The sequence below is a fragment of the Carcharhinus amblyrhynchos genome, chromosome 17 (assembly GCF_965287045.1).
Source record: "Carcharhinus amblyrhynchos chromosome 17, sCarAmb.v2.hapA, whole genome shotgun sequence".
Lineage (NCBI taxonomy): Eukaryota > Metazoa > Chordata > Chondrichthyes > Carcharhiniformes > Carcharhinidae > Carcharhinus > Carcharhinus amblyrhynchos.
This window is the reverse complement of record NC_137340.1, coordinates 13,524,603-13,548,760: the sequence shown is the minus strand read 5'-3', so window position 1 is coordinate 13,548,760 and position 24,158 is coordinate 13,524,603. Positions and strand designations below refer to the sequence as shown.

At 44.0% G+C, this 24,158-nt stretch overlaps 2 protein-coding genes across 2 annotated transcripts in view; both read right to left on the bottom strand.

The window, feature by feature from the left end:
- The window catches only part of LOC145354184 (interferon-induced protein with tetratricopeptide repeats 5-like), a 41,259-nt gene extending 28,717 nt beyond the window's left edge, over positions 1–12,542 (bottom strand). The window contains exons 1-2 of the mRNA XM_080205257.1: positions 12,477–12,542; positions 11,902–12,050 (exon numbers count right to left, since the gene is read on the bottom strand). Coding sequence (XP_080061383.1) covers positions 11,902–11,906 — 5 coding nt within the window. The 5' untranslated portion in view covers positions 11,907–12,050; positions 12,477–12,542. The remainder of the gene's footprint in view (positions 1–11,901; positions 12,051–12,476) is intronic.
- An 8,331-nt stretch (positions 12,543–20,873) lies between these two features.
- The window catches only part of LOC145354183 (interferon-induced protein with tetratricopeptide repeats 5-like), a 41,713-nt gene continuing 38,428 nt past the window's right edge, over positions 20,874–24,158 (bottom strand). Inside the window, exon 3 of the mRNA XM_080205256.1 lies at positions 20,874–21,840. Within this exon, the coding sequence (XP_080061382.1) occupies positions 21,493–21,840 (348 nt within the window). The 3' untranslated portion in view covers positions 20,874–21,492. The remainder of the gene's footprint in view (positions 21,841–24,158) is intronic.

Below are 24,158 nucleotides of genomic sequence, written 5' to 3'. Positions count from 1 at the left end.
CCTACAGAGCAGAGGGAGGCCATTCAGTCCATCGAGTCTGCACTGACCACAATCCCACCCCGACCCTATCCCCATACATTTCCCCTAGCTAGTCCCACTGACACTCAGGGTCAATTTAACACGGCCAATCCACCTAACCTGCACATCTTTGGACTGTAGGAGGAAGCCGGAGTGCCCGGAGGAAACCCAAGCAGACATGGGGAGAATGTGCAAACTCAGTGACCCAAGCTGGGAATCGAACCTGGGTCCCTGATACTGAGGCAGCAGTGCTAGCCACTGTGCCACCATGCCATGATCTGGGAAGGAATATCAGTAGAACTTCATTGATTTTTATTCCAGATTGGAATTTGTGAACATTTCACTGGTAGATTTGCTGAGATTGAATGATCTCTTACTAATTTTTCTGGAATGACACTACTTCTGGTATAAAGGGTAAGAAATCCAATATTTCCTTATGATGAATATTAATCATTAGTTTAATCGATACTGATGCATCTTTTTTAAAAAATCATTTTTATTGAAACAAAATATTCAATTTGTGGAAAATTGAAAAGTTAAAAATTTCTAACTCGTTATTTAGATTGCAATTTACACTGTTGAACGCCAACACAATTTTTTGATAGGTGTTGCTCGTTATTCGTTCAACAAATCTGCTTCAGAACACATGGGCTTTCAGTCGGAATTTCTATCCATGCGCTCTGAAGAGTTGAATTTTGATCAAGGTCGCTCTCCCCAGTGAGAATTCTCAGTTTGAGTTGTGTCATCTCCTCATGGTGGCGTCCTGGGCCCCAAAACACATTCATCTGTTTCATCAATCACCTTCCTTCCATCACAAAAGTCACAAGTGGGATTTTTGCTGATTATTGCACAGTGCTTGGTTATATTTCCAACTCCTCAGTTTGTGAAACAATCTGTGTCCATGAACCAGCTAACATTTGGGTTTGGGCTGACAGGTGGCAAATAATATTCATGCCACACGGGTGCCAAGCAATGACCATCTCCAACGGACTCTAATCATCAGATTGCATTGACCGGAAAGCTAACTGCACCAGCCAAATAAATACTGGGGCAATTTGATGCACCCATAGCCCACCAGACATGCTTTTGTGGGTATTGCACATATGACAGGAGGCTGGCTAGCCCAGCACCACTTTGCCCACCCCAAACTGTTCTCCATAATACAAATGGGTGGTAAGGCCCCCACTAGGCCACCTGCCTAAAGGCCTTTAGAGGACCCTAAGTGACCATTAATGGGACTTACTTTGCCTCCACTGCCAGACTGCACTGAGCATTAGAATGGAGATGAAAGTGGGAAGCCTGCTTTATTAGCAGCTATGGGTAAAAAAAACAGGAAGAGGGTTGAGTACCTCCTGTCAGGGGTGGGATGCTGGAGGGTGCCCTAAATGCCTCAGGGGCATGCCCACAAGAAGCTAACAATTCTCTGACTAACTCCCAAAAGCTGATTGCCTCCCACCCCTCCCCAGCATACCTGTTCACTCCCTAGTAAAATATCCTGGACTCGCTCCATTCTGGAAGACAAATGAGCTGGCAACTCTTCAAAGATCGGACGTCCAGTTTTCACATTGAGGCAACATCCAGTGTAATAGCCTTTTAAAAACTTCTCCAAACAACTTTTTCTACAAAGGGGAGAAGGGGTGCCTGGGGTGGGGGGTGTGGGGTGGGGGAGGGAGGGAGGTGTGGAGGAGACCAATACAGTGCCGCTAAAGTCCAGGTCATTTTGATTACAAAAGCAAGTGAGAGGATCGGAATTCTGTGATTCCCTAAAGCCTGTCCATTTACAAGACGCTGGTCGGGATTATGACGGGATACTGTCGTGGTTCCCCAAGACGACAACTTATTTAACCCGATTAAAACAGAGAGTCTGAGTTGTAATCTTCCAAGCAATAGACTTTATTTCCCAGTACAAGAGAAATACAGCCGGGAGGTCCGGAACACTCCACAGAGCCCTCGGCTTACAGTCTTTTTATGCACATTTCAGCTCCATATCTCAAGATTCTTATCTTGTCTTTACAATGCGACCTCGTTTAGCCACCATTGTTTCTGTACTGACCCCTTATTTACCTTGCTTGAGATTGGTCACCCATTGTTACATCTCTTTTCCTCTCGAAACCATGGTAGTTACATCCTTTGCCCTTATCTTTACGACTCTGCTTGTACAACAACAGTGGTTTAGCTGACTTAGGCCAAATGTGAAGAAAAACATGCTCACTTTATTCTTTCCTGCTTGTTACGATCATATATTAAGCTGGACAGCTGTATAGTACCCATTGTCTCCCCAAGTGACTGCTATTTGCATTTGCTAATAAGTAACTGCTATACTGCTTCTCGGGGTCTCCTGCTTTGATCACATTTGCTACACTTGATTATATTAGGTTACTTACTTATCAACTATACTTGATTACCCATCCCAATTCTACTTACCCATCCTAATTCTACTTCAAGGAAGACACTCTAATACTATCTGTGATTCCATACTTCATATCCAGTTTAGGTACAATTATTCAGTACAAATTCTCTGAGTACAAACCTGCTTACATACTGAGTACAAATTTCCTTACATATCCCCCCTTTGAGACTATCCCCTAGTCTCATCCCAATTACCAAGGCCAGCTCAGATAGTCCCCCTTGTTTGACCCTGTTCACATGCACATATTTAATCACACTTGTAGGCAACGTGGGGGAGCCAAGTACTTTGGTCAGGGATCAATGTCCCCATTCTAGTCTTATCATGGCTTGTCTAGCAAAAGTCCTGATTTTTAGTTTGCTCCCCCAGATTGCCTGCTCCTAACAGTCATCAGCCAAAAACCTTCCCACCCTTGTCTAGGGAAGGGAAAAAGACTGATTCCTGTGTACAGACTAAGTCTCTTGGTCTCCGTAGGCATCGGTGAGGTTGTAGAACGATCCTCCACTAGTGCAGCTATTTCGCAAACTGACAGGTTTCAATTTCAACCAGGGTCATTGTGAATTCATCCAGCGGGGACAGTTCAATGTTTCCCCATTCCTTAGTTGTCCCTCCCAAACGTGGGTTGCTTGTCACTTGTGTCACCATTTGTCGCACTGCCAATCTAGCAAGGAGAGATCTCAGGACAGGTAAAAAACAGCAAAATATTAATCCCAGGATGGTTATTGTCATGGCTGTCACAACTCCAGCTTTAGCAAACCAGGCCCCCCATCTTCCTAACATATTGTCCAGCCAATTCCATACCCCATTGTGACTGTGGCTACCTTTTCGTATGCCCACCAAGCTGCTGCCAGACCTTGATAGCAAGGAGGATACCCCATTGCTACGTCGTCTAGCTTGGTGCTGTAATATGCTACAACCTGCCTTCGTCTGCCCTTGCAATTCTCCTGCATTAACACTGCTGTAGCAAACCCTGCTTCTCTGTTACTCACAAATAAGTCAAAAGGTTTGTCATAGGTTGGTAAAGCCAATGCTGGTGCCTGTGCCATTTCTTTCTTTATATTCTCAAATGCGTCTGAAGCATCTTTATCCCATTTTAGTTTAGCTTTTAATTCTTCACATCCCGCCTCCTTTTCCCATTTCTCCTGTATCTCGGGTTTCTGTTCTTCATCAAATATCATTGTGCTGTGTAGTTCTGTCCTTGGCCATTCGGCCTGTGGAACCCAAGTATCTATCAGCTCCCCCCAAACTTCCCATACCTGGTTTTTTAACTTGCTCCTCTATGTCTCCCAACCAGTACACATTAACCCCTTCCTTTCCTGGTACTCCGAGTAAATACACTCCCATCAAATCAATTCCTTGTTCTGTACATTCTAATTTTAGTCCTAAACCTAGGATTGCATCTCTTCCTAATAAATTTAATGGCGTTCTATCACACACTAATATAGGTACATGAGTAGTTTTGCTTCCAATGGTGACAGGTACCGGCGTTGTCATCTGAGTTAACGTTACTTTCCCCGAGAACCCCACAGTTTTCACAAACTGGTTTGATAATGGTAGGTGATTCGCATATTTTGTTTGTATGCACGTACACGTGGCGCCGGTGTCTATCATCATGGGGACCTCAACCCCTCCTACTCTAACACTAATTATGGGTTCCTGATCTGCTGTATCTGTTATTTGTACGTACTGTCCTGCCATTTCAGGGTTCTCAGGGCCCCCCTATAGGGAGCTCTGAAAATTCACAGGTCCCTGCAGTACAGGGGTGTTATTCAACGGCATTTGCGCCATTTGCTGGCCTATCTGCTGCTGGTTTTCTCCCTGCCTGTAAGAGTTCTGTGGGCAATTTCTTTTTATATGTCCTGCTTCCCCGCACCCCCAGCATACGCCTGGAGGGCCAGGCGGCAGTCCCTGCCTTAGAAGCTGCTGATTTCCCTGTCCCTGTCCTCTCTGATTCTGATAGGGTGGCCTACCACCTCCTTGTCCTTTCCCATTTCTATTCCAGTCAGTCTGATTTTGTGGAGCATAAGGGTTTTGATAATTTAAGCCATAGCCTCCTGGGTTCATGGACAGCGGGAAGGCAGAAATGTTGTAGGTTATGATGGGCTGGCCTCCATCTCCGTTTCTCCCTAGCATCGGTGCAGGTATTTCCTCTGTCTTTTGGTTCACCACCATCAGTGCTATTTTCTTGAGTGTGGGGTCTTCTTTCACTTTCAGCTTTTCCTTACTTTTAATTTCTTCCAGCTGGGCTTGCAGGAGTTTGCGTTGTATCTCCTTCAACTGTTTGTCTGCATTTTTTCCTCCCTGCGGTGTCTCTCCACTGCATGGGCAACATAGTCCACAAACTCTCGGTAGTTTTTCGAATCCAGGCCCACCACTTCTTCCAGTCTTGCCTTAGCTGAAGTCGGCAGGCCTTCTAGGATTGCGGCTCGGAACATGGAGTTGGTCAGCGGGTCTGTTAGAATGTCCCTCTCCGTGTCCCTTCTCCACCTTCTTAATTGGTTTTCTATGTACACGGCCGCATTCTCTTCCTCACCCAACGGTTCCCCTCTCAGAGTTTTTATATCCATCCGATTGGGGTACATATCCCTTAGTGCTTGCCAAATGTCGTGGCGGTATGGATCCATTAGTGTCCCATCCACATCCGGGTCATAGGCTGCAGTCGGGATGCCAGCACGTCTCATTACTTCAGCCATTTGGTCCATTCCCAGCACTTTTGTCAGGAGAGCTTTGATGTCACCCAGCGCCATCCTCTTTCCCATCATTCCAGCCTCCAGCTGTCCAATCCACCTTCCAGCTCCGTCCAAAATATTGGGTAATTCGTTAATCAAGTTAGGCAAATCCTGACCTGACCAAGGGATATACTGCAGTCTGCCACCCTTCAGAATCACCGGGAACACCCCTTTCTCCCTTCGATCCACTGCTGGATATTTTACAGGTTGGTGTCTTTTCCGCATTGATTTTCTTCGTCCCCCTAACACTGACTGTCTCTCCTCCTCTTCACTACTTTCTTCTGTCCCTCCTTCCATCCCTTCCTCTATTCTTTCTCTCTCTGGGTGCTTCCATGTCCAGGCTTTCCCAAACTTTCGTCTGTCACCCCCTCTTTGTACTTCCCAGCATTTTTCCTCTGTGCTGCTTTCTGTCTCTTTTTCCTCTTTCCTCCCTCGGACTCTCTTTCCTTCTATCTTTTCTTGTGGTATCTCACTTTCACATTCGTGGAGATCCTCTCCCATTTTCTGCTCGCATTCTTTCCTGGCCCCAGTCCCTTCTCTTTCGTGCCTCTTGTCTCCTTCTCCTTCTGTTATCTTTTTTGCCCATTCAAAAAATCTACCACGTTCACTTCTGCCTCTAACTGCCTCCTCCTTTGAATTAACCCATCCAGGTTTTCTTCCATCCTCTTAGTCTCTTTCTCAATACCTTGTCTCCTTTCTTCCTCCTTCTGTGCCCACTGTTCTTTTGTCATTTGCTTCACGTCAAACTCTCCCTCAAAATTCATTGTGCCTGATATAACTGGGTACAGTCCTACGGGATTTGACCCTTCCAGGTATGGGGGTGGGGCTACGTTTGGGTCCTCCAGTTCCTTCTTCTCCTGAGTCTGGACTGGCATTAGCATCCTACCCCTCCCCCATGCCCTTCTTCTCTCTCTCCCTTCTTCTTCGAACAACGCCAATATCTCTAACTCCTTTTCTCGCTTCTCCCTTCTTTTGCTCGATCTATCCTTGATTTTATAGTTCTCTATCATTCCCTTCTGATCCTCACACCTCTCTATGCACCATGTGCCTTCCTCCGGCCACTGTGTATTTGTCTTACTTGTTCTTTTAGCCCACTTTTTAGAGATATGTGCTATATCCCCTCTGAGGGCTGGGAACTTGTCCCCTAGTATTTCCACTGGTGTTTTAGCTTTGTTTGCCATTATTTGTACTCTCGTCTCGCTGCCGTGATCTTTATTGCTTAATTCGTCAGAGTTTGGTATTATAGTTATTATCACTCGATGTACTGTTTTTCCAGGCTCGGTCCCCCGTTCACTTTTCCCCTGTGATTCCCCTGCCAGTATTTGTAGCTCTAACCGGGGTTCCGATATCCACTTCCCCGTAGCCCCCTGCCCCGGCACTATCTTTCTTTACTCCGGCGATCTCTCAGACAGATTCTTTCTTACTCTCATCTGAACATCACATCCCAGGCATCCTTTTCTAGCCTTTACACTCACTTCAAACTTCTGAGCTTCGCATAGGGGGCTACCCCTCTTAACAACTGGTCTAAGGCTGGGTGTAAAGACAGACACCTCCTTATTTGCACGTGCTCAGCTCAGACCTCTCACACACTCTCACACTCTTTCATCACAGATGAGCACCTACTGTACTTTGATTCACTCCCTTAAATTCGGTAATCTATTCCGGAGCTCCGGTTGTGGCCATTCAACCGGACCCGTAAACAGATCCCAGGTTGCAGCACCAATTCTTGTAGGTAAAGATACCTCTGAGACTAATTGTGAGTCAAAGTACAGCAGTTTAATTAACTAAAGCCTGATTCAGAAAATCCAAAATAAGATTTATTTTTATCACCTTTAAATATCCTCACTAAATCAAGACCCTTGCACCTTCTTACAATTCTGGTACAATAAAACAAAACATCACTTGGAACACAGATGCACGAAGAAATACTGAAAGCATTCTAATGTGCAATCTACATGTTTAATTATTTCTACAGCTCTGCCTTTGTAACCAACACAGGCAAGTACAAAATCAAATCTACTGTGTGCCTAAATGGTTAACTCTCCTTACAACTTTAAGATGCAATGTAATGCCACCTTTCCCACTTGGCAGAATTCAAATCTCTGTCCGATCCCTGCATAATTTAGTAAACTTAAAGCAACTCACTTTGATTGGCTATACCTATTACATCACCTGAGGGTCTCAATTACACAGTTCCACTCTCTCTCTCTCTCTCTCTCTCTCTGTACCATACAGAGTCAGCCTGCTTGTCTCTTTTTTAACCCTTTACTGGTGGGAGCTCACTGGCCTCTAATAAATTTGATGGGTGTCTCATGTCATGACAAATCCCCTTCTCTCTCAAACAGTCATATAGTCATGCACAATTCCAAATACATAACTGCTATTAGCGTTCACCCCGCACCTCAGTAAAAGCCTATGTCAGGGTTCCCAGTTCCATTGACATACTTCTCTCTACTCTTTCTGCTCCCTCATCACATAACCTCCCCTTAGTTTTAACTACCGTATTAGGTAAGAGAGCAATCTCTCACAGATCTCTCTCCCTCTCGGGTGACGTCTTTTCCCCGAGGTCCTGGGTAGGTTCGGACTGGCAGGCCTTCCTACACTTACTCTCCTTGGGCAAGTCGTAACCTGGAATCCCGCTCCAAACCGCTTGACTTAACCTAGTTGCATCTATTAGCGTTCGGTTCTTTTTGCGTCGCACTTTTTACCCATTCACAGACAACACAGTATTCGCAGCGCGCTTTGCATGCAAAACTCTACCCTTCAGATCAGACTCAGTCTCTCAAAATGTTTTCCCCAATTTAGTTTTACCTTTGCAGGATGTTCTTTGGGTTGGGGAGATCCAGGACCAGCAGAGAGCCGGGTGCGCTGAGCCTCGAGATCCCTTTTTCCGACAACAAGGATTTACATGCAATATAAGTCTGCTCACCTTGCTGTCAGAATGCCGGCTTTGGGATGTCCAGCCCCAGTCGGACCACTGTCTCCACTACTCCTTCCCGATGCTAGTTTCCGGGCGGTCTCCCACAGCACCCTGCTCGCAGCGCCAATTTTGTCGTGGTTCCCCAAGACGACAACTTATTTAACCCGATTAAAACAGAGAGTCTGAGTTGTAATCTTCCAAGCAATAGACTTTATTTCCCAGTACAAGAGAAATACAGCCGGGAGGTCCGGAACACTCCACAGAGCCCTCGGCTTACAGTCTTTTTATGCACATTTCAGCTCCATATCTCAAGATTCTTATCTTGTCTTTACAATGCGACCTCGTTTAGCCACCATTGTTTCTGTACTGACCCCTTATTTACCTTGCTTGAGATTGGTCACCCATTGTTACATCTCTTTTCCTCTCGAAACCATGGTAGTTACATCCTTTGCCCTTATCTTTACGACTCTGCTTGTACAACAACAGTGGTTTAGCTGACTTAGGCCAAATGTGAAGAAAAACATGCTCACTTTATTCTTTCCTGCTTGTTACGATCATATATTAAGCTGGACAGCTGTATAGTACCCATTGTCTCCCCAAGTGACTGCTGTTTGCATTTGCTAATAAGTAACTGCTATACTGCTTCTCGGGGTCTCCTGCTTTGATCACATTTGCTACACTTGATTATATTAGGTTACTTACTTATCAACTATACTTGATTACCCATCCCAATTCTACTTACCCATCCTAATTCTACTTCAAGGAAGACACTCTAATACTATCTGTGATTCCATACTTCATATCCAGTTTAGGTACAATTATTCAGTACAAATTCTCTGAGTACAAACCTGCTTACATACTGAGTACAAATTTCCTTACAATACTCCCCCCAACTCACTTGGATCAATGTAGCTCCAACAATACTCTGGAAGATCAAAACTATGCCCGTTTGATTGCAACACCCGAACCTGCAACCCACATCCCGAACCCCATTCAAAATGAGAAACATTCAGTTCCCCCAAAGCCCCAGCACACAGAGCGGCAGCAGTGTGTAATATCGACAAGATGCACTGCACTCACCAAGGCTCCTTCCAGCTCTGTGACCTCTACCACCTAAATGGAGTAAGGCAACAGTCCATGGGAACAACCAAGACCCAGAAGATGCCCACCAAGTCACAAATCAATTTGTAACTGTTGTTGTTCCATTGTCGCTGGATCTAAATCCCAAAGTTGTTACCTTACCTTAACTTACAGTACCGTAGAAGGGAGGGGGGATGGGAGAGGGTGGGGATCAGAGGTCACTACTGATGGCCACATTTAAAAGGCGCAAATGTGTTGTACAGCATTTCTCCACTGCCTGTGTGGAGTTTGCACGTTCTCCCAGTGTCTGCGTGGGTTTTCTCCAGGTGCTCTGGTTTCCTTCCACGGTCCAAAGATGTGCGGGTTAGGTTGACTGGCCATGCTAAATTGCTCCTATTGTCAGGGGGATTAGCAGGGTAAAGATGTGGGGTTGCAGGAACAGGGACGGTGCGATTGTGGTCGGTGTAGACTCATTGGGCCAAATGGCCTCCTTCTGCACTGTAGGGAGCCTAAGATTTTATGATCTCTGGGTTAATGGAATAAAGTGGAAAGTAATCTTGAATAAGAGAAAGAGGAAAGAATCGCTGAATGCAGCAGGATCGAGTAAAAGCACCACAAGCTATGGAGACGGTGGGCTGTCATTTTATACTGGTTGATTGGAGTGGGGGTAAGTAGCTGGGGGAGAGAATAGGGGAGGGAGAGGCAATTGTGCCTTCCCCCACAAACTGCATTTTAAAATAATTCACCGATTGTGAAACACTTTGGGACATTCCTGTGGGAAGATGTTGCATCAATACAACTTCTTTCTTGCTTTCTTCCTGTTCAAATCCCACTCCATTCCCTGGACATCCCAGCTCATTCCCGACTCCAGCTGCCTCTTCTTCACGTTGCTGCTCTTCTCCCCTCTCCCCCTCAATCCTCGCTGTCGTTCTGACCCCCTCACCCCGTTCATGGTGGCTTTCTGCGTTCAGTTCAAACTACTGCACCGGCCTTTATCCCCAGTTAATGTGAGCTTTCATCTCCCTCACACTCAGAGAAAAATCTTACCATAAAATAGCAGAGTATTATTTCTGGTGAGAAAACCAGCCTGTTTCTCTCCAGAGAATCCGCCCCGTTTTCTGTCCAAGCTTATGAGACAATGCCAAAAAAAATTAAGAGGGCAAGGTTCACGTCTTCAGATAGGGGCAGGGTCTCAACATGCCAGCAAAACCCTCCCACCAAGGGGTTGTCGGGGCCCCTCTTGCCTCCCCTGATCAGGGTCAGCATTTCTCTAACCCTGTTCCCAAACATTGTCCCCTTCTCACCCCCTCATCGGCACCATCACCCGCCAAACTGTGCCAAGGGGCAGTGCTGGGGACATTGTCAGACCATATCACTATCAGGAGGATGTGGAAGCATTGGAGAGAGTGCAGAGGAGATTTACCAGGATGCTGCCTGGTTTGGAGGGTAGGTCTTATGAGGAAAGGTTGAGGGAGCTGGGGATTTTCTCATTAGAGCGGAGGAGGATGAGAGGTGACTTAATTGAGGTTATAAGGTGATGAAGGGGATAGATAAGAGTGGATGTTCAGAGACTACTTCCTCGGGTGGATGTAGCTGTTACTAGGGGGCATAACTATAAGGTACATGGTGGGAGATATAGGAGGGATGTCCGAGATGGATTCTTTACTCAGAGAGTGGTTGGGGTATGGAATGTACTGTCTCCACTGACTGATAGTGGAGTCGGACACTTTAGGAACTTTCAAGGGGTTATTGGATAGGCACGTGGAGCAAACCAGAATGATGGGGAGTGGGATAACTTGATCTTGGGTTCAGACACAGCGACACAACATTGAGGGCTGAAGGGCCTGTACTGTTCTATGTTCGATATCACTCTCCCCTGGGGGCTATATTTACCTTTACAACTGGTAGAAACCCCCATGATATTGTGCGAGTGCCCGCTGACTATCTAGTGAGGGGGAAGTCCCGGAGAGGGTGCTCACTAATGACACGCTAATGTATTAAAATGAGCTTTCCACAGTCTCACGACACGCTTCACGCCACTCCAGAGTGAGTGGTCGGGAAGATAGGAACTTGGAAACTCACTGGCGCAAATCGCGCTCTCTGGACTTTGAACGCGTGCAGTCATTCCCACAGAGGGAGAGTTCGAGATCAAACTCACCCCCTCAGTCTCCATTTAAGCAAGTACCTTTCCTTCTCTTACCCACTTTTAGCTGCAACTCTGCTGTTACATTCCAAACTCCGTTCCCTCCTTTCCATTCCAGTTCAGGCTGTACTCTCTCGCTTTGATTTTGGATTCGGATTGCTTCAGTTTGTGTTGTACATATATGTAAGTGCTGAGAATCATTACTTTGTAAACCACCCTAAATTACTTGGAAACAGAACCTTCCTTCTTGAAAGTCAAAGAACAAAGAACAAAATCAGCCTGGGAAAGTCTACCTATACCTTGAGGACACTTACTGGATGTGATTGCAAAACTTAAATTTGGATGTTTAACGACGTCTGATTAGAAATATATTCAATTTTAGTTATTAACCAATATACATTTTAAAAAGATCTACATATTGCAGAATGTTTTCTTACAATCACAATCTCGATTAGCGACACACCCTCTCACTGTGGATAAATAATTCCAGTTCTTTGCATTTTAACTGCTTTGAAAACTATGCAAGTTTCTTCCTCAAAACAAGCTCCGTGTTCAGTTGTCTACACATCGGTGTCAATACTAAAACAATTCCGACGATCTTTACCTCATAATGTTGATCAGATGGGGAATGGGTCGAATTCCTGTTCCAGTTACAACTCTACTCGTAATGGTGAATTGTCCGAGATTGAGTGTTGGGTGTATTATTTATTTGTCATAAACTGCACGTGATCATTTTCGGATTGGGAATCGAAACTAAACCGATGAAATGAAAGTCAAGGACAAATTGTTAACCACAAAAGGAATGAAAATATACACCATTGTTTGTATTTATTCAAGTCTGATGCTAAACTTGTTTGATACAGATCTAACAATTCCAAACATCAGCCAGGTAATAGTGATAGATAAATGTTTACAGCTCAATGTTTATTTTGTTTACAACCCTGCCTCTTCCATAGTCACCTGCCTCGTTTTTTTATTGCATGACGCAAGTGATTTTTATATACTGATGTACAGCTGATATAATTGAACCGATCCTGGAATGTCCGTGTCTGCAATCAAAGCCACGCTTGTCCTGCATGAATCTCACTAACTGTCCCGTCTGGGGACAGTACACATCTCTTTAACTTGTGCTTAACGCTCTCTCCACCCACATTGCATGTACCTTTAAGACTTGATTACCTGTTGGACTTTAATCTGGTGTTGTGAGACGTCTTATTGTGTTTACCCCAGTCCAACGATGGCGTCTCCACATCATGACCTGCATGAGACAGTTGTTACGCTGCATTAAAGCATTGTCAGGCTGGTGGGGACAGACACCTTGATGCGTATCCCTGTCGGGTTCCCTGTATCTTCAATAAGAATCCTATTGTTGGACTCGAATCTGGCTATCCTGTGTGGACCTGGCACCTATGACCAGCAATCAATGATTTATACTTCTGCCTTTTGATTGGCAGTAGGATTTTGTCTCCCACTTTGTCAATACCATTTTTGGTATCCACATGGTTGCAATTGGGCGATCTATGATACAATGTGTTGTGAAAGGAACCATTGTCAATTATCCCTATTCTGATCATTCTCTGTGTGGCTGGAATGGGTGCTGAATTGCTGCACATTCGGTTCCTTTCTTCTGCTGTATGAGTCAATGGTTCGATACTTTTCCTGAACAGAGCCAAAGGTGCCAAAAGGAGATGAACAACTGTGCTGGAGTGACTTACCTGATGGCCATTGCCTTTTGAACACACACATTGTATTTGCTTCAATGGAGAGCACTTTGATGTGGATCAGAACAACAGCGTCTGCAATGCCCAGTGACATCATGGCTGGAATATTTTCACCGTTCATGTTGGTGGGATTTTCCCATCCCACTGCAGTGAATGGAGATTTGGCTGGGCGCCAAATTCTCTGACCTCGTGGCTGCAAGGCTATGGTGTGGTTGGCCTGTAAGATTGTGCCTGATGTCTCTCAGAGTTGACATGGTCTGCCCCATTCTCTCCTCACTCATACTCGGTATACTTGGAAAGTTTATAAATCGCATTGCACTTTCTCTGTTGTGACTCAGCGATTAGCTTTCTCATCAATAGCTCCAGAGTTATTTGGCAATGACTTCCTGATATGTCATTAATCTCACGGACTTCAAACCCCCACTCTTTGCCAAACCTGTAAAGTGAAGGGTTATCAGAAACACCTGATTCTGATGTAATTGCTGTCTGTGTGAGTTTGCACATTCTCCTCATGTCTGCATGGGTTTCCTCTGGGTGCACGGTTTCTTCCCACAATCCGAAATGCTGGTTAGGTGTATAAATTCTCCCGCAACGTACTTGAACAGACACCGGCGTGTGACGACTAGGGGATTTTCGCATTAACTTCATTGCAGTGTTAACGTAAGCTGAATTGTGATGTTAATAAATGAATGTGAAACTTTAAAAGTGTCACATAATTGGGTAACTCTGATCTTGAGGGAAACAGAAGAACAAACTCCTGTGGAGTTATTAAGCAGTGCAGAAACGTGTAAATAAATAAACATGTTTTTACCACCTGGTGTTAAGGAGCTTTCTCAGGGGAACAGGCAAATCCTAAAAATCCCCCTCTAGTCACTGAACACAATACAAGTCATGGTGGCAGCGGGCAATAAGTAAAATACGAAGAAAAACACCAAATAAAGTCTGCAGACGTGACTGATCTATCGATCCTTGGAGAAAAGATGAGAAGAAAATTGATTGAAGGCTCATCTGAGAATTCAGAGCATTGTGGTGTGCACTTGAGATATAGCCTGGATAGAAGCAAGCACAGATAATAATCTACAAACCAAACTATTAAAGCAGCAACAGATCCAGAGTTTAGGATGAGCATAGAGTCTACATTACCACTGCCAGAATTGTTCTGAAGTGCTAAAGGCTCTCAACAGCCTTGGAAGTGGTACAGCCACTGAGAGGTACAGACACAGAACAGCTTCAGGTTGGCACAAGAAGGAACAAATGTGTCAGGTCAGTACTTTACACTACGCAATAAGAATTATTGCAGATGGTATAATGGTGAGAAAGAGAGTTGATGGGATTTCAGGCTCACATGATGGATTCCCCCAGTCATATGTTTCATACTTAAGTACGGAAAAATATTAAACTTTGATCATGCAAAATCTAAAAAGAGGAAAGTAGAGTGAATGCATGGATTCATTCAGGCTAGCAGAACATTGTGATGATAAGATTTTCAGAGATGAATTAATACAGAATTGCATAGTGGTTTGGACTGTTTGACTCACTTTTGTCCCCCAAGCATTGCTGCCATGTTATTTGTGCCCTCCTTTGTGAAGACAGATCAAATACATATTTAGTTGGTCAGCCATTTCTTTTTTCCCCACTATAAATCTTGTTTTTGACTGTAAAGGACCTTCACCAATCTTTTTCTCTTCACACACCCGTAGAATCTTTTCCAGTCATATGTTTCCCAAAAGCTTTCTCGTGTACTCCATTTTCCCCTTCTTAACCAAGACCATAAGTAAGAGGCACAGGAGTAGCCCATTAAGCCTTCAAATCTGCTCTACCATTTAATAAGATCATGGCTGATTGAACACTCACTAAGTTATTTCTCCTGTCTTATCTCCATAACCTTTAATTCCCCTACTGATTAAAAACCTATCAATCTCAGCCTTGAAAATAACAAAGAACAAAGAAAATTACAGCACAGGAACAGACCCTTTGGCTCTCCAAGCCTGCACCGACCATGCTGCCCGACTTGACTAAAACCCCCTGCCCTTCCAGGGACCATATCCCTCTATTCCCATCCTATTCATGTACTTGTCACGACGCTTGCTTCACCATCTCCCCTGGCAATGAGTTCTAGGCACCCACCACTCTGTGTAAAAGATCTGCCTCGTACATCTCCTTTAAACCTTGCCCTTTGCATCTTAAACCTGTGCTCCCTCGTAATTGGCTTTTCCACCCTGGGGAAAAAGCTTCTGTCTATCCACTCTGTCCATGCCTCTCATAATCTTGTAGACTTCCATTAGGTCGCCCCTCAACCTCCATCACTCCATTGAAAACAAACCAAGTTTCTCCAACATCTCCTTATAGCTAATGCCCTCCATACCAGGCAACATCCTAGTAAGTCTTTTCTGTACCCTCTCCACATTCTTCTGGTAGTGTGGCGACCGGAATTGAACACTGTATTCCAAGTGCGGTCTCACTAACGTTCTATAAAGCTGCAACATAACTTGCCAATTTTTAAACTCAGTACCCCGACTGATGAAGGCAAGTATGCCATATGCCTTCTTGACTACCTTCTCCACCTGCATTGCCACTTTCGGTGACCTGTGTACCTGTACACCAGATCCCTTTGCCTATCAACACTCTGAACGGTTCTGCCATTTACTGTATTTTTCCTGTCTGTATTAAACCTTTCAAAATGTCACCTCACAATTGTCTGGATTAAACTCTATCTGCCATCTCTCCGCCTAAGTCTCCAACTGATCTATATCCTGCAGTTTCCTCTGATAGTTCTCATCTCTATCTGCAAATCCACCAACCTTTGTGTCATCCGCAAACTTATTAATCAGTTCAGTTACATTTTCCTCCAAATCATTTCTATATATTACAAACAGCAAAGGTCTCAGCGCCAATCCCTGAGGAACACCACTTGCCACAGCTCTCCATTCAGAAACACACCCTGCCAGTGCTACCCTCTGTCTTCTTTGACCGAGCCAGTTTTATACCCGTCTTGCCAGCTCGCCTCTGATCCCGTACGACTTCACCTTCTGCACCAGTCTGCCATGAGGGACCATGTCAAAGGCCTTATTGAAGGCCATGTAGACAACATCCACTGCCCTACCCTCATCAATCACTTTCGTCACTTCCTTGAAAAACTCGATTCAAGTTTGTGAGACCTCCCCTTCACAAAACCATGTTGCCTCTCACAAATACCTCCATTTATTTCCAAGTGGGAATAAATCCTGTCTCAAAAATCCTCTCCAATAATTTCCCTACCACTGATGTAAGGCTCACTGGCCTCTAATTACCTGGATTATTCTTGCTACCCTTCTTAAACAAAGGAACAACATTGACTATTCTCCAGTCCTCTGGGACGTCCTTATAAGAAGTCTCACAACACCAGTTGAAGTCCAACAAGTTTATTTGATAGCAAAAGCCACTAGCTTTCAGAGTGCTGCCCCTTTGTCAGATGAGGGGCAGGGGCAGCGTTCGTCAGGGGCAGCACTCCAAAATCTAGTGGCTTTTGCTATCAAATAAACCTGTTGGACTTTAACCTGGTGTTGTGAGACTTCTTACTGTGTTTACCCCAGTCCAACGACAGCATCTCCACATCATGATCTCGCCTGTAGCCAGTGAGGTTACAAAGATTTCTCCCAAGGCCCCAGCAATTTCATCCTTTGCCTCTCTCAGTATTCTGGTTATATCCCTGGGGACTTGTCTACCTTGATGTTTCTCAAGAACCCCAATACCACCACCTTTTTGATCTCAATGTGACTCACACTATCTACACATCCTTTCCCAGACTCATCATCCATCAAGTCCTTCTCTTTGGTGAATACTGACACAAAGAACTCATTTAATATCTTGCCCATTTCCTCTGGCTCCACGCGTAGATTCCCTCCCTTGTCCTTAAGTGGGCCAATCCTCTCCCTGGCTTTATTCAAGGAAACAAGGATTCAGCTTCCGCTGTTCTCTGGATAAAGAATTCCCAAAGATACATCACTCAGAGAGATGAAATTTTCCCTCAAGTGTGTCTGAAATGAATACAACTTATTCCGCAACTACGCTCCCTGATCCTGCAATATTTTATGAGTGGAAAGATCCTCCCAACATTTATACTGTCTACCACTGCTCAGAAACTTAAATGTTTCAAACACATCGCTTCTCATTCTTCTGAACTCCAAGGAGTATGGACCCAACCTGTTTATCTTTCCTCAAATGGCAGACTCTTCACAGTAAGAAGTCTCACAACACCAGGTAAAGTCAAAAAGGTTGATTTGGTAGCGCGAGCTTTCGGAGTGTTGCTCCTTCTTCAGGTGAGTTAAAGGTTGTATTTCCACAACTCTTGGAAGGTGGGCTTGTGCATGATCAGCTTGTGGTCTCGTGGACACAACTCATGGTACCTCAGTCAATATTATCTTCCTTTCTCCCATCTGGAGTCCTTGAGTGTACAATACTCCTTGTCCAGTGGGCCTCCTTATCATCTCCATGACTGTCCTCCCTAACCCTCTGTGTCTAGTTTTCATTCAAGGCCTCAGATCATAGATTGGTACCAGTCACCAGTATCTGTGATCTAGTGTACACAAGCTTATGCTCAAGCCAGCTAATGGTGGTCAGGAATGTGGCTAAAACCTGGAGTCCATCTTGTGTCGTTTTACTATCTAGAGCTTCTGTTAACATGTGGAGTTTTCATGCATGCCCTTTGTGATTGTATCATGGTAAATTCATACATATTTATTATATACTATTTATTCCTACTAATATAAATCGCTATAAGGTACCTTTGAATATAAATTGTGATACAGGCACCTAAACCAAGGATATTGTTCCCTCTAAACCTATTTAAATCTCCCTTCAACACCACCCCAGCCCAATGTTGGCATCTCCACATCAGGACTCTCGATAGTCAGGATCATTCTAGTAAACCTCCTGTGTGCTACCTGCAATGATAATATATCTTTCCTTAAATAAGAAGACCAAAGAAAAGCCAGTGATGTAGTGGTATTGCCACTGAACTTGTTATCCACAAACCCTGGGTATTCCTCTGAGGACCCTGGTTCAAATCCCATCATGTTTGATGGTGAAATTTGAATTGAATAAAAATCTGGAATTAAAATTCTGTGATGATGATCATGAAGCCATTGTCAATTATTATAAAAGCATATCGAGTTCACTCATATCCTTTAGGGGACGAAATCCACCCTCTTTACCTGGTCTGGCTTACATGTGATTCCCGACCCAAAGTAATAGATATTTAAATTACCCCAAGGAGAGGGATGGACAATAAAAGCTGGCCCAGCCAATGGCACCCACACCCCATGAAAGGATTTGTTTAGAACGCTCCATAATATTCTAAATGTAGCATTTAACAGTTGCAGCAACGCCTCTTTATTTTTATACTCCAACTCGCTTGAAATAAAAGCCAGCATTCCATTTGCCTTCTCTTTCTCCTCCTATACCTGTATGCTCGCTTTCTGGGTTTTATGAACAAGGATCTCCGAGTCCCCTTGTGCTACAGCTTTCTGCAGTCTCTCTCCATTTAAATAATCGCCCACACTCTTTTTTTTCTTCCAAAATGAACAACCTCATCCATAACTTGGTCACAGTACTCTGTTCTTTACTCCAAATCATGAATATGTATTGTGAAAAGCTGCAGTTCCAGTGCACTCCACTGGGTTACTACCGTCCAACCTGAGAAAGACCCCCTTATTGCTACTCACTGCTTCCTGTTAGTTGGTCAATTCTCTATCCATTGCCAGAGTATTACCTCCAACATCAGGAGCTCCTGTCTTCCATAGTAGCCTTTTGTGTGGCACCTTATCAAATGAAAATCCAAATACACTGGTTCCCCTCTATCCACTCTGGCTGTTACCCCCTCAAAGAACACGAGTAAATTTGTCAGACATGATTTCTCCTCCATGAAACCATACTGTCCCTGCTTGATCAGACCTTTACAAAGTAGTTGAAGATTATTCTCTCTTTAATAATTGAATTTAATAATTTTCCAGCTAGTGAAGTTTAGTTTCCTGTACAACTTGCCGATTGATGTAGACACAGAGCATTCCAGTTTAACTTGATAAACAAAGACAGGAGTTGACCGTTAATTCATTCAACAATCTCCCTTTATTTAGCACATGAGGTACCAACTCCAACTTAAACAGTTGCAGCTCTTCTAACTCTTTTCCTGAACTTGAACTGCAACTCGAGCAGCGCAGTGGGCTGGGAAAATTGTGCCCAAGAGCTCCAAAATGTTTTTGACAACTCACCTGTTACATTTTCCTTTGGGTTCTATACTGAGTGCAGTGATTTTCTTTTCGTATTTTAACTAAAATGAAGGAAAATTTGTTCCATATTGTTACAAATTTCCCATTTGTAAATTGATAATTATTTTACACTTTAAAGCAATCCAATCAGCAGCAGGGAATCTATCATTAAGTGGAATTAAATCTTTCATTGAATTTCACTTTGTCTTCAGAAGAATTGATCAGATCAAAGTTCTATACTCTTGCACATTAAGTCACGAATGCCTTAGAATCATAGAACCCTACAGTGCAGAAAGAGGCCCTTCGGCCCATCGAGTCTGCACCGAACACAATCCTACCCAGGCCCTACCCCCATATCCCTACATATTATACCCACTAATCCCTCTAACCTATGCATCCCTGGACACTAAGGGGCAATTTCTTAACATGGCCAATCAACCTAACCCGCACATCTTTGGACTGTAGGAGGAAACCCACACCGACATGAGGAGAATGTGCAAATTCCACACAGACAGTGACCCAAGCCGAGAATCGAACCCAGGACCCTGGAGCTGTGAAGCAGCAGTGCTAACCACTGTGCTACCATGCTGCCTTGCCCCTTGCAAATGGGCAATTTGAGATCAGGGACCATCCTCACGGCAAAGAAACGTCACAGTCTGGGTTCTAGGAGATAAATTCCATTGACATGTGTGACTTCTGTTGTTAAAATCATTGTCTGTAATGATAATGTTATCACTTCACATTATATCCTTAGAGTCATAGAATCCAAACAGTGCAGATCATGGCAATCCAGTCCATCGTGTCTGCACTCCTCGCCGCAAAAGTATCCCACCCAGGCCCTCCCCTCCACCCCATCCCTGTAGACACGTGCATTTACCAAAGCCAATCCACTTAACTTGCACACCTTTTGGAGATCACGGAGCAATTTAGCATGGCCAATCCACCTAACCTCTAAATCTTTGGAGTGTGGGAGGACACCGGAGCATCCGGAAGAAACTCACACAAACTTGAGGAGAACATGCAAACTCCATAGAGACAGTCACCCAAGACTGGAATCAAACAGGGATCCCTGCCACTGAGACACATCAGGGCTAATCACTGAGCCATCCTGCCACCCTATCCTCTGAGTTTTCAATTTTTACAACATCTTCCCTGAACCGAGAGATGCCAACCTCAAATGGAGTCTGTAACTTGTGACCAGGTTGCTGTGTGTTGATCAGGATGAAGTACCTGAAATGTTGCTCATGAAAATGTTCAAAACTGGCTGTAAACATTCCCGACCAACAGGAATTCACTTGCAGGTTTTTCCCTCATCATATTCTGAACCACAAATCCATTCTCATCCCATGAGATTAGCAACACAGATAATCTTAGCCACAGTGTAATTTTATTGGTTGTTTTAACGTTCAGTCTCTGAATATACAGTTACAATTGAAATCACTGCTTATAAAATCAGTATCTGCAGCCATTATGTTTTATTATTTTTAACCCAATTAACCCATTTTTATATCCATTACCCTTCCCCTTCAGTGAGATGGTGACAGTCGGTAGAAAATGGTCTTTCCCAGGCATTGTCCGAGCTGCTCTGTGTTGGCCAGTGAGGGTCTGGGATGTTTTGATAAAGAGTTGGTGAAGCTGACAAGTTACAGGTCAGGGAGACTCCCAATGACAGAAACTGAGATCTGAATGAACGCTGTGGATGGGAGTCTGAGCGTCTGTCAGCAAATCCTCAGAGCAACAGAATGAAGCAGTTGCTTTATCTGAAGGGGCTGCATTGACTGTTGGCCCTTTCTCCACTGTCACATATGGAAAGCCTTTCACCCAATGGGCAACTTTCCTGAGAAGAGGCAGCAAGTGAGAGATAGGGTGGCAGAGTGGTTTTATTATACGCACTACAGGCTGGATTGGATATTGTTATTACACCGACATTACCATCAGCAGAGTATAAATCACAGAGTTCACTGAAGCTTACAGTAATTCCAGCTAGAATACATTTTTATTAAAATCACAAAAACAAATGAAGATCCAGACAAGATGTGCTTTAATCTATATTTGGCCATCAGTTTATATCTATCTCCCAGTTATCTAGGTTACATTAGAATTTAATGGAGGCGATTTTTAAAGCTACACACTTGGTAATAACTGGGTTAAAGTGCCCACCCAAAGTGGGTGGGATCTTCATTAACATACACAGACTGAGCTCCAGTATCAGAAACATTAATACATTTTCTAAAAATATGTTTGGCTTTCACTGGGAGAGTGATTTTCAGCCTCGATGGAAAGGCGTAATTCACAAAGAGCACTTAGATATGTTTCATTGTCAGGATCAAACTCCAAAGCCTTTTCAAAGCATTTAATAGCTTCACGTCTCTCCCCATCCAGCTGGTGCAGGAACCCATGAACACCAAGGGCCTTGCTGTCTCTCGGATTCCAGCGAAGGCGTCTTGCTGCTGTCATCTCCAAGTTTTCTCGACACCTTTTCTGTTCTATTGAGTCATAATTGACTTTCATTCCTTCCAGAAAATGGGCGATGGCATTCGATTCTGATTTCATGTGATTGAGTTGAAATAACCCAGCCTGTAAACATATATTGCCTGTTTACTCTCTGGACGTATACCCTCCAGTGTCAGGAGATGGTTGTAGATCTCCTTTGATTCACCTGACGAAGAGGGAAACCTTGAAAGCTTGTGAGTCGATTATCAAATAAATCGTTTGGACTAAAACCTGGTGTTGTCAGACTTTTTACTGTGTTTACGCCAGTCCAACGCCGGCATACCCACATCATCAATATTTCACACCAGACTGAATTAAATGTTCTAATTTTTGCTTCATATCCTCCAAGTCAATGTTTTCTTTCTGTGGCGCCCACGTGAATTGACATTGAAGCCAATCGAGCTTCATTTTCAACAAATCCTTTTCTTGGTCACTGCAAGAGAAGGAAAAACATCATCATCATCAATCATCAACCATCATCAACAATCATCAATCATCATCCATGTCAGACTAACTGAAACAGGCTCTTCTCCCTCAATCCATTTTCTTTAGCTAAATGACTGTTACTGACTCCTGGACTCGTTGGCTATGCACCCTTTAGTCAAGGAATGATGGTCTCTGCACGTAAAGCTCCAAAAGGAAATTGATTTCAACTTTCTGTTGAAAAGCAGGATTGTGAGGGCCTTTGCTGCCTGGATCAGTTTTTTTTTCATTTTGGTCCTGTACAACTGACCTATTTGTCCATACGGTGTAAGAAGGTGGAGTGTGGGCTAATTTCCAATTTTAATTTGTGCCCTTTGCCATTCAGTTCAAACTACAACCACTGTCCTTTTGCATCAATTTACATCAGTTTTCTTACCCGCTACAGTCATTTTCATTTTCAACAGTCATTTACCTTCTCTTACCCATTTTAACTGGAATTCCTAATCTAAATCCCAAAATACAATCCCTATAACATTGAGCTAGGGACTTCGGTTTGACTCCCAGCGTGGATCGCTGCATGTTCTCTCTGTGTCTGCGTGGGTTTCCTCCAGGTGCTCAGGCTTCCTCCCACAGTCCAAAAGACTGTTTAGATACATTGGCCATGATAAATTCTCCCTCAGTGTACCCGAACAGGAACTGGAATGGGGATTTTCACAGTAACTTCATTGCAGTGTTAATGAAAGCCTACTTATGATACTAACAAATTAACTTTTAACATTCACTCTCTGTCCAACACAGTTCATGCTGTGCTCTCCTTTTTAACTTTACACTCCTGATTACTTTCAGCAATGCATACATAAGTGCAGAAAATCACCATTTCACATTCTTAAACCCTAACCAGATTACCTTGGACTGGGAATTATTTGTTTCCTTTCACAGATTGCAAAAGAGCAGAGGGCGTTGACGCCAATATAAGATCTGATCTTGTACATCCATCAAGATCAAATGGCAACTTTTTGATTTGAATTTGGATGATGAATCATTATAAAAAAAACAATAAATCTGTTTCCTGATCATCACTAATCTTGGCTCAGCATCACACCTTCTCGCTGTCAATGAATAATTCCAGCTTTACACATTTTATCAATGGTTTGCAATTGCATGCTAATTTCTTTCCGAAAACCAGCTCTTCACTCAAGATCCTGCACACAAATAGTGGTAGGGGATGGGGAAATGGCTGAGGTCTTGAATAACTTTTTTGTTTCGGTCTTCACGGAGGAGGACATGAATAATTTGCCGGGTGTTAGCGATGGAAAGATGGTAGGACTGGAGGGTCTCAATGACATTATTGTTACTAGAGAGGCGGTGCTCGACAGACTGGAGGGACTGATTGTGGACAAGTCCCCAGGACCGGATGGAATGCATCCGAGGGTTCTGAAAGAAATGGCGGAGGTGATAGTGGATGCCTTGGTGGTTATTTTCCAAACGTCGCTGGATTCCGGGGAAGTGCCGGAAGAATAGAAAACGGCTAATGTTATGCCGTTGTTTAAGAAGGGTGGCAGGCAAAAGGCAGGGAATTATAGGCTGGTTAGTTGAACATGTGTTGTAGGTAAAATGTTAGAATCCGTCATCAAGGAGGAAATAGTGAGGCATCTTGAGGGGAATTGCTTGATAGAGCAGACGCAGCACGGTTTCGTTAAGGGGAAGTCGTGTCTGACGAATTTATTGGAGTTCTATGAGGATGTGTCTAGGGCGGTGGATAGAGGAGAGCCGGTGGATGTGGTCTTTCTTGATTTTCAGAAGGCATTTGACAAGGTACCTCACAAGAGGTTATTGCAGAAGGTAAGGGGGCATGGAGTTGGGGGTAGGGTGTTAGCGTGGATAGAGGATTGGTTGTCAAATAGGAGGCAGAGAGTGGGGGTTAATGGATGCTATTCGGATTGGCGGTTGGTGACTAGTGGAGTGCCCCAGGGGTCGGT